This window comes from Mugil cephalus, chromosome 7, assembly GCF_022458985.1.
Source record: "Mugil cephalus isolate CIBA_MC_2020 chromosome 7, CIBA_Mcephalus_1.1, whole genome shotgun sequence".
In the NCBI taxonomy this organism is placed as follows: domain Eukaryota; kingdom Metazoa; phylum Chordata; class Actinopteri; order Mugiliformes; family Mugilidae; genus Mugil; species Mugil cephalus.
In genome coordinates this window covers 2,325,638-2,335,986 of record NC_061776.1, presented here as the reverse complement: position 1 = coordinate 2,335,986, position 10,349 = coordinate 2,325,638, and the positions used below count along the sequence as shown (strand labels likewise).

Below are 10,349 nucleotides of genomic sequence, written 5' to 3'. Positions count from 1 at the left end.
TTAAAATATTGACTTCTGTCTTCATTCCAGGATCTCACTAGAATCTGATGGAGAAGATATAGAGAAATTAATGAGAGTATAATTGAGACACTGTATTTTTCCTGAAACACATACAGAGTTTATGTTGTATAAATATCAGATCATCATCAATATTCTTTTCCAAACTATAGGTGTTGCAGAGAGGGTTCTTTATTTTCCACTAAATTTGTTCTCTCTTGCATGGATTTGGCTGTGTGAATAAGTGTGTGGTTTAATATAGATGGGCACACATATCCCTCTTAAACTCAAAAAAACACACCTACAACACTAAAAAACAGTGACTGAAATCTTCTTTAATCCTCCCCCCTTTCTGCTGTTGTCAAACTGGTCCAAAGTGGCTATTGTTGCCAAGCAGAACAGCATCCATGCACCCTCTACTGGTTGAAGCTGAACCACTCTTTCCTCAGCCTCCAGCAAATGGAAAACCTTTTCAACACTAGGGAGACTAGCGAAGGAGGACACAGAGACACCTAGGACTACATTGAAGGAATTAAAAGCTGCAACATCTGAGAAGGAAAAGATTCTGGGTGCATCAACTGTTTCATGGGGTTTTCAACACTCAAATCTTTATGTCAGAGGCAAAGCTCATCTTAAACCTGAACTGGAACAAGGCTCTTTCTTTTGATGCAACTAAAATGGAGCTTTTCGGTCTCATCAGACTAGATGCTACATGTCTGGTGGACACAGACCACTGCACATCACCACAAACACACTGTCTGCTCTGTCAAACATGGTGGTGACAGCATCATGCTGTGGAGAAGCTTCTCTGCAGCAGGACTTGGACGGCTCGTAAAGGTACAGGGTAAAATGGACTCAGGGCAATGTAGAGACATTCTAGAGGACACTCTGAATCAGTCTTAAAGAGAAATCAGACTGTGGGGAAGATTCATTTTGACAATGACAGAAATACATCAACGTCTACACAGACATGGTTCAAAGACGACCAGGTGAATGTTCTGGAGTGGATGAGTCAAAGTCTGGACCTCAATCCAGAGGATATGTGGTTGGACTTTTAATTGACTGTTCACTGCAGATCCCTCTGCAACAGGACAGTATTGAAAAGAAGAAGGGAGTGAAATTTGACCGGGACTAATCAACACAGACTTAGAGCTATGATCTCAACCAAAGGTGAAAATGCTAAATACTTCTGAAGTCACTTATTTCACCTTCTACATTTTAAGTCAATTAACATTACTATGAAAACATCTGTTTACAAGTTAACAATAAAGATGGTAGGTTGTGTTTTTGTTTTGTTTTTTGTTATTGATCAATTAAAGACGAAGAGACTCTTGGGGGAAATAGTTTTCATGAATACTGTATTCATCGTCTTAACACCCTCATTCTACTTCCTGTTCTCAGACACAGCAGCTGTGAATATATTTCCTGGTTTTACATCTGCGCAATATGTGGTGAAGTGTACGTGATGTTTAGATCAGAGCTTAGACTAGATTAACTGCTAAGAAAAAGAAACTCGCGAGTCACTGACACTGAGAGCAGAGATGGCGCAGAAAGGAGTTGGACTGGATCGAGAAACCTTTTCTTGCTCCATCTGTCTGGATCTACTGAAGGATCCAGTGACTATTCCCTGTGGACACAGCTACTGCATGATCTGTATTAAAAGGCACTTTGATGAAGAGGACAAGAAGGAAACCCACAGCTGTCCTGACTGCAGACAACTCTTCCCATCGAGGCCTGTCCTGGCGAAAAACACCATGTTAGCAGTTTTAGTGGAGCACCTGAAGAAGACTGAACTCCAAGCTGCTCCTGCTGATCACTGCTATGCTGGACCTCAAGATGTGGCCTGTGATGTCTGTACTGGAAGAAAACTGAAAGCCTCCAAGTCCTGTTTATTCTGTCTGGCATCTTACTGTGAGAAACACCTTGAACCTCACTATAAGTCACTTGCATTTAAACAACACAAGCTGGTGGATCCCTCCAAGAATCTCCAGGAGAACATCTGCTCTCGTCATGATGAGGTGATGAAGATGTTCTGTCGTACAGATCAGCAGATTATCTGTTATCTCTGCCCTGTGGATGAACATAAAGGCCACGACACAGTGTCAGCTGCAGCAGAAAGGACTGAGAGGCAGAGAGAGGTGGAGGGGAGACGACACAACATCCAGCAGATGATCCAGGACAAAGAGAAAGATGTGAAACTGCTTCAACAGGAGCTGAAGGCCATAGCTCCCTCTGCTGATAAAACAGTGAAGGACAGTCAGGAGATCTTCACTGAGATGATCCATCTCCTCCAGGAAAGAAGCTCTGATGTGGAGCAGCAGGTCAGATCCCAGCAGGAAACTGAAGAGGGTCGAGTCAAAGAGTTTCAGGAGAAGCTGGAGCAGGAGATCACTGAGCTGAAGAAGGAAGATACTGAGCTGAAGCAGCTCTCAGACACAGAGGATCACAACCAGTTTCTACACAACTACCCCTCACCATCACCACTCAGTCAATCTACACACTCATCCAGCATCAATATCTGTCCTCTGAGGAACTTTGAGGACGTGAAAGCAGTTGTGACAGAGCTCAGAAAGAAACTAACTGAAGTGAATGTTTTACTGTCATTACCAGAACCAAAGACCAGAGGTGAATTCTTAAAGTATTCATGTGAAATCACACTGGATCCAAATACAGCACACAGATATCTGGTACTGACCGAGGGAAACAGAAAAGCATCATTTAAGCGTCAACAGTATTATCCTGATCATCCAGACAGATTCACTGATTGTTATCAGGTCCTGAGTACAGAGAGTCTGACTAGACGTTGTTACTGGGAGGTGGAGTGGAGAGGAAGAGTTGTGGGTGTAGCAGTCACATACAAGAATATCAGCAGAACAGGAAAAGAAAGTGGATTTGGACGTAACGACAAATCTTGGTCATTAGAGTATTTACGGGACAGTACATTTTGGTACAACAACATCCAAACTCCCGTCTCAGCTCGTCCTTCCTCCAGAGTCGGAGTGTTCCTGGATCACAGAGCAGGTATTCTGTCCTTCTACAGCGTCTCTGAAACCATGACTCTCCTCCACAGAGTCCAGACCACATTCACTCAGCCGCTCTATGTTGGACTCTGGATTCGTGATTGGTTTAATGGATCCAGTGCTGAGTTGGTTAAACTGAAGTAGACAGAGGTAACTTCAGGACCAGAGAGTTAAATCCTGTGTTTCTCTTCATCAACTTGTTTTCTCTCCATGTTTGTTGCTGAGTGTTCATTGTTGTGGTGTTTCTGCTCAGAGATCAGCTGTCAGTCAAACATCATGGCTGCTACCTTGACATGTTTAATGGTTGTTCTCCGGATGTTTCACCACTTTCTTTAGATGAAGCTCTTACCTGTGTCTGTTTAGCCGTGGAGGATTTTTCTGAACAAACCCTCCAAGATCCCTACTCTCCACCATTCCCAAAGACACTTAAAACAGTAAAACATACCCCGTCATTTCTGCATGCATCATACCACAGCATCTCAAACATCTCTTGTCCGTATTTATTACAATCAATGCTCACGGCATATGTCCAGTGTTTTATTTGTCTAAATTGTATATATTGTCTTTTTTTTCTCTCTAAGTCAACTTTTATTTAATGTTATGTGGTGCTGTTACACCAGGTAAAATTCCTGTGTACATTTTACATTTGTCCAATAAAGAAGTTCTGATTGAAGAAGTTCTTCTGATATCACTGCTCATGATGATTTTAATTTCCGTAAACTTCTCTGAGCTCTGAATGTCTACGGATATATTTTTCTTTTCTTGTCTCATATAAAATTGGTCTGAAACCTTTGAACGCTATTAAATTCAAATGAGATTTTGAAGAGTAATTCCAGATTACTGGATAATTATTGGGGCCAATTTACATTTTATTTTATTTTATTTTATTTTATTTTATTTTATTTTATTTTCACTCCAAACCAGGAGATGATGGATCACCTAAAACGAAATAGTATTTTATTTTATTTTATTTTATTTTATTTTATTCTTACTAGGCGGTGACGAGATATGCGATATACCACCTAAAACGCAACCTTAATAAAACTCGCGAAGAAGAAGAAGGTCAAAGTTCACCCGGAAGTTCCCTCGCTTGTTGGTGTGTGGTTACGACACGGAGACTGGAGCACGTTTTCCTTTAAACACAGCTCAAAGCAGCGTCGCCAGAAGAGTCATTTTACAGAATAAGTAAGTAAAGCTCAAACTGAACTTCCTGCTGATCGCGTGTTGTCGTCGTTGTCAACAATTTTAGCTGCTTTGTCTGATGTTTATACTAAAGTGTGTGAAATTGAGCTAGCTGGATGCTAGCTGCTGTTAGTATAGTTGAGCCTAGACTAGAGCTGTCTGCTTATATTGATTAATTTAAATCCCTGTTTTAGTTCAGGGAAGTGTGAGTTATTTCAGCGTTTGAGACTCATGTAAAAAATCAGATTTAATTAAAAACAGCTGACGTCACTTAACTTTTTCTTTCATATAAACATTTTGCATCGAGTCATAATTCTGAGGTTTACTCATTTTCAGAAACGTAAACCTTGTTCCCATCAGAGTTTGTATGGTAATAAGTGAAAATTACCTTAGAAATACTTAATTGTCTGCGATTTACTTTTAATTAAAGCTTAACCTTAAATTAACCTGAATCCAAATAGTCCCTATATAAGACAAATTAAATAATCTAATTGCAAATTAGGGATTGGCTACATGTTGTCAATGACTCTTCTACCAAAACATTATCAAAATAAACGAATGATTGAAAATGTTTCCATTTTAAATCGTAGAAAAAAAACAGTGTCTCAAATGATTAATTTGTTGTTTGCTGGGTTTATATCTTGTTTTTTGTTGTTGTTTTTTTTGGACATGCCCACATTCGCTGCTGGAATACTTTAAGACCAGCATATTGTACCTATAGTTACATGTAATACTGGTTAAAACAGATGAAAACTGATGGTGAGCTCAGATCAGAAAAGTTTTGCCACACCCCATGTGATCTCTTGCATCTCCCCAGGTTGAGAATCACTGATTTAAATGACATAACTCAGATGCTTTTCATATTAAAATATTTTAAAAGTGCAAAAATATAATAACTGAATATAAGATTTATATTTATTGATTCCTCAAGTTCATCTTAACGTGGTATTGACCCCCTGCTGACTTCTTGACTTGACTCTTCAGGTCACCATGACCTCCTACACTTGCATCAGCTGCCGAGTGGCTTTTGCGGACGGCGAGGTTCAGCGAGCCCACTACAAAACCGACTGGCACCGCTACAACTTGAAGCGCAAGGTGGCCGACATGCCTCCCGTCACCGCCGAAAACTTCCAGGAGCGCGTCCTGGCGCAGAGGGCCGCCGCCCAGCAGCAGCTGACGGACGCGGCGGCCACCGAGGGCTGCTCCGTCTGCAGCAAGAAGTTCTCCAGCGCCAACGCTTACCAGAACCACCTGCAGTCCCACAAACACCAGCAGGCGGAGAAGCAGGCCCTGCTGGCCGCCCAGAGGAAGGTGGAGAAGATGAACGAGAAGAACCTGGAGAAGGGGCTCACCGACGAGAAGGTGGATAACGACGCCCGGAACGAGGCGCTGCAGCAGGCCCTGAAGGAGGAGAGGTCGAGCCCGGCCAAGCAAGAGAAGGCCGGGACGTCACAAGAAGCGAAGAAGCAGAGGGTGGAGAAGCCAGAGAAACCTCCCAGGCTGATGTGGCTGGAGGAGCAAGCGAAGCGGCGGGAGAAAGAGGAGGGAGCTGCAGCAGACGGTTTGTCGATTTGTCATGGATTTAGAATACGGTCTCCGGGGTTTCAGATGCTCTTACGTTATCAGGCACCTCTAAATGCTTTTTCTTATCATGTAGGACGCTCTCCTCCTAAACAGGGCTGGATATGAAATCAGAATAACAACATTATAATCGTTTATACCCGGCATAGTGAAGTGAATTCTTAACAGATCTCAAAGAAGTAACAAAACCAGCTAATTTGTTAATTGATTTCATACTGACACTAAGGTCTAATTGTCATTTCCCTGCCATATTGGGTTTCATTAACCTCCTGAGACCCCGAGTCCTCATGTTGGGACATTAAGGTTTAGGTTTTATTGATGCTTATTCTGCTTCATTTGAGTCCGTTGTCCTCATTAGTGGATGCTTTACTCTGCCATCTAGTGGTAGCAAAGGTTAAACCTTATTTATTTATGATTATTAATGTTTCTAGTTGGATATGATGCTCAAAATTAACACATTTCATCAATAGCAACAAGCTATAACGTCGCTAATTAGCAAGTACTCGTTTGAGGACTGTCTTTACACAGCCATGTTCAGGTATTCAAATAAACAGTTTAGTTTTTATTCTTCTTAGGTCATAATAATCCCAAATATCTTGGAGAAATTAAAAATGCCGAACAAACAAAAGTGTCAGGAGGTTAAATACAAATAATTTAATTAATGGAGCTGAGCTGTTTTACTTTTGGTTTATGCCTTTTGTAGCGAAGGTACTGAGCTAACCAGGCTAACTTTATTAATTAAGTTTGAAATTGACACGTTGGACAAAAAAAAATAAAAAAATTTAATCTCCTGTCTGGCACCCAAATATATTTTTGACTGACCCTTTACCCAACAGAGTGAGCTGTGCTTCAATTTCATATGTATGGTCCTTTGCCTCCATCTAGTGGCCTAACGGTGGTAGAAAAGACCAAAAAAACAAAAAACACAATACAACCTTTTTGCACTCAAGATTTCGTATGTGCACAACAGCCAAACAGAGGAATTGTCAATATTTTATGGATTCCATAATGTGCACAATAGTAGAAATGAATGATTATATTTGCTAAACAAATTGCATTTTGTCATGTGGTGCCATTAAAACTTTGCAGACGCTTGGGAGGACGTTGATGAGGAGGAAGATGATGACGAGATGGAGGAGGATCTAGATGAGGAGGAGGAGGAGGAGGAGGAGGAGACGATGGACCAGGAGGACTCAGGGGCTCCGTCTGACCGCCCCCCCGCTCCCCTGCAGGGCTCCATCCCCGTCACCGACTGCCTCTTCTGCAGCCACCACTCCAAGTCCCTCATGAAGAACGTGGCCCACATGACCAAAGTCCACAGCTTCTTCATCCCAGACGTGGAGTTCGTCGTCAACCTGAGGGGCCTCATCCGTTACCTCGGTGAGTTGGGAGTGTCTGCGTGAACAGGCGTCAGCACTATTAAAAAATTTAAAAAAGCCATCTGTACGTTTGTGTGCGTCCTGGTGAACTTTTGCTTTCTCTTTTCTTGCCTCACAGGTGAAAAAGTTGGAGCCGGGAACGTGTGTTTATGGTGTAATGAAAAGGGGCGTTCGTTTTATTCGACAGAAGCAGTACAGAGTCACATGACAGATAAAAGTCACTGTAAGCTCTTCACAGACGGCGACGCGGCTCTGGAGTTTGCAGACTTTTATGACTTTAGGTAATTAAAATAATTTCATTGTAACCGGGCTAAAGCTGCCCCATGAAAATGTCTCCAGTTTTAGCTTTTAATGAATTAGAAAAAAAAATGTTGCACGCAGACTACAGTTATTACGGTAGCCGGTCACACTGCGATTGACTTTATAGACATAGCAGTTTAAATTTAAAATATATATATAAATGTTTAAAATATAAATCTATCAATGCCAACCATGCAAACCTGTTTTACTACTAGTGTGGGATTATTCTACAATATTTACTCATCATCACAGTAAAATAGTCCATCCTTAGTCACTGCATTAATTCCTCCCTCAACCAGTAGAAAACGTTGTGAACACGTGATGTTGCGTGCACTCCTGTCAGACTCATGTATGTATTTGTTTCCCCTACAGGAGCAGCTACCCGGACAGGAAGGAGGGAGAGGATGACGAAGTGGACGACGAAGAGCTGCCTGACGACAAGAACCTGGAGTATGACGACGACACTCTGGAGCTGACTCTCCCTTCAGGTATGTGAAGCTTCAGAACAGTCCTGGATTTAATTTAGATTTCCCCGAACTAATGTCTTTATGTAAAAGAAGAATTCTGATTTTTTTAATCAGACTAATATGTGTCGCTTAACAAACTTGGACAAACATTTAAAGTTTGAGTTTAAAAGAGTCTGTCCTTTTCTGTCCTCTCTGTTCATTCCTTCAGGCGCTAAGATCGGCCACCGGTCCCTCATGAGGTACTATAAGCAGAGGTTTGGAGCACAGCGAGCGGTGGTCGTGACCAACAACAGGAACGCTGTGGGCAGAGTCCTTCGCCAGTACAGAGCCCTGGGCTGGGGAGGAGACGGAGGTAAGAGTCGGATTAATCTAATCGTTATAGAATCTCATGTAAGAGCAGCACATCAGATGTTTACATGGTTACTAGGAGGTTAGATTATTAAAGGTTTACACCACAGGGTGTCACACCTGGCCAGCGTTAAGAAGCTGTGGTCACACTTCGCTTTAAGATGCGTCTCCGCATGCGTCCTCTTGACAGGTATTAAAAATTTGAAACCTTCTAAAGATTCAGAGCTCTCCGTCCACACCCGTTTACTCATTTATAAAGAAGAACAATTTAAAAGAAGAATGTTTAAAAGCTCTGCACCATGCATTTTACACCTCGGCCCTCAGTGCCCTCCAACCTTGTTGTCTCAATATGATAAACCATCACCGTCATACGGACACATAAAACAGGACGTCTTTACTAAAGCAAGAAGCCTCCTCTCTCTCACTGCAGCCACCAGAGCCACATACGTCAAATCCAGCAGAACATTAAAGTTAAAAACTTTAATTGTCACTGCACAAAAGAAAAATGATTTTTTTTTAGTTTGGCAGCGATCTCTAGTAACAGCTTGAGGTCAGGTTATTTTTTATAAAGGTAATAAATATAAATAAATATAAAATCCTTCAGCAGTCTTCTCACAGCCGTCATGACTCTGGGTCTACCAGAGGGGAGGCCGCAGTCGACACAATAAAACGGTAGAAATATACTTACAAGAAGTAAATATACTTCATTTTACTCACCACAAGTTCAGAAACTATTTATCATCCAAGGGTAGAGCCTTTAATCTCAATATTCAGCTTTCCCTTCAAAGCCCGCCCTGAAAATGTGTTTCTAAGAAGATCTGCAGCCAAGCCGATAGCTTCTCCTCCTTCCTCCTCCATCGTGGGTTCAACAAATAGCAAATATTAAAACGTTAACCACAGATGGACACGAATCACCAGCTTTTCAGTGACGTCCAATCAGAGGACGCTACCAGAGCCACAGAGGAGGCATAAGAATACCAACTAGAAATGTGACTGGTTAAAGGAACAGCGTCACTATGATGTGTTTCAGTTTTACTTCTGAAGATTTCTTTGACTCCATTAACACGTGATATGATTGAATAAAAGCTCTGATGTAAAGTTACACTGAAGGAAGACGGACGTGAGAATAATTTAATAAGATTTGTGGGAGAATATTCAAATGTAAGTCAGTGATTTTGGTAGAAGTTTAGGCTTCGGTCCACCGCTGGCCAACACCAGCATCATGTGGTCAGTACGTATCGTAGCAGCTGTTGTCTCTAATGGACGTCCACCTCCATTGTAGATGTTGGGTTTTAATAGGAACGGTTCCTCTTGTGTGTTCAAATCTAATTTTCTCCATATCATCTGTGATAAAACTTCTCCTTGTGTGCCCTTTTCTTTCTCTCAGGCAACGGCTCCTTCCATCAAAAACAGAAAGACATGCAGTACGTACAGATGATGAAGTCCAAGTGGAGGCTGAAGATGGGCGTGAGCAACAACGCCACCAAGCAGAAGCACTTCAGAGCCCAAGTTATGTTCTAAACTCGGAGCTCAAGGGACTGAATGTGCAGCTAGATGTGACCTGGACTGTACAAGTGCAAGTACAAGTAAACGACATGGACGGAGGCAGGAGGCAAAGCTGTTCACCGCCTCTCAACAGGGATCGAGGTTTGACCGCTGCAGTAAAAACACAAGAGAAATCTTAGGTGAATTACTAAGAGAGTACCTCCATTCCTATTTTTTTTTTTCTGCAAATTTCCACCTTTAAGACTTAATGTAATCTATCAGCTGTGTGTGGGGAAAGCCCTGGTTTGCGGTAAACCTGGGTGAATGTGCTCCAATAGAAGCTGTGATTGACTTAACAATTTCAAAATACAGTGTTTGAACATTAAGGAGGAAAATTTTCACTAATGTAACGCGCTGCTTTCTGAACTCAACAGGAATTTCTTTGTTATCATTCATCATGATCATTCAACCAAATAAATGTATTTCATATTTATTGGACATGATGCCGCCTTCCTTTAATTAAATAATATTACTCTTCAGATCCAAAGCAACATATACTCACATAATATCCCTTACGTCTGTGCTTTCTG

The 10,349-nt window shown here is 41.7% G+C and overlaps 2 protein-coding genes across 2 annotated transcripts; both read left to right on the top strand.

Annotated features, from left to right (window-relative positions):
* The first annotated feature begins 1,503 nt into the window (after window positions 1-1,503).
* On the top strand, window positions 1,504-3,612 carry LOC125010953 (tripartite motif-containing protein 16-like). Its single transcript, XM_047589917.1, has one exon. It carries the CDS (start codon window positions 1,539-1,541, stop codon window positions 3,159-3,161), a length of 1,623 nt encoding a protein of 540 aa, XP_047445873.1. The 5' UTR covers window positions 1,504-1,538; the 3' UTR covers window positions 3,162-3,612.
* A 457-nt stretch (window positions 3,613-4,069) lies between these two features.
* On the top strand, window positions 4,070-10,257 carry znf622 (zinc finger protein 622). Its single transcript, XM_047589945.1, has 7 exons — window positions 4,070-4,202; window positions 5,184-5,760; window positions 6,870-7,160; window positions 7,278-7,440; window positions 7,832-7,947; window positions 8,135-8,278; window positions 9,662-10,257. Exons 2-7 carry the CDS (start codon window positions 5,190-5,192, stop codon window positions 9,793-9,795), a joined length of 1,419 nt encoding a protein of 472 aa, XP_047445901.1. The 5' UTR covers window positions 4,070-4,202; window positions 5,184-5,189; the 3' UTR covers window positions 9,796-10,257.
* Window positions 10,258-10,349: the final 92 nt, after the last annotated feature.

Bases quoted from the DNA above. Each gene is read 5' to 3' on its own strand.
- LOC125010953 (XM_047589917.1), top strand. From the start codon at position 1,539: ATGGCGCAGAAAGGAGTTGGACTGGATCGAGAAACCTTTTCTTGCTCC.
- znf622 (XM_047589945.1), top strand. From the start codon at position 5,190: ATGACCTCCTACACTTGCATCAGCTGCCGAGTGGCTTTTGCGGACGGC. The intron at 7,948-8,134 runs GTATGTGAAGCT...TCATTCCTTCAG, and splicing joins GGAGCTGACTCTCCCTTCAG to GCGCTAAGATCGGCCACCGG. The intron at 8,279-9,661 runs GTAAGAGTCGGA...TCTTTCTCTCAG, and splicing joins GGGCTGGGGAGGAGACGGAG to GCAACGGCTCCTTCCATCAA.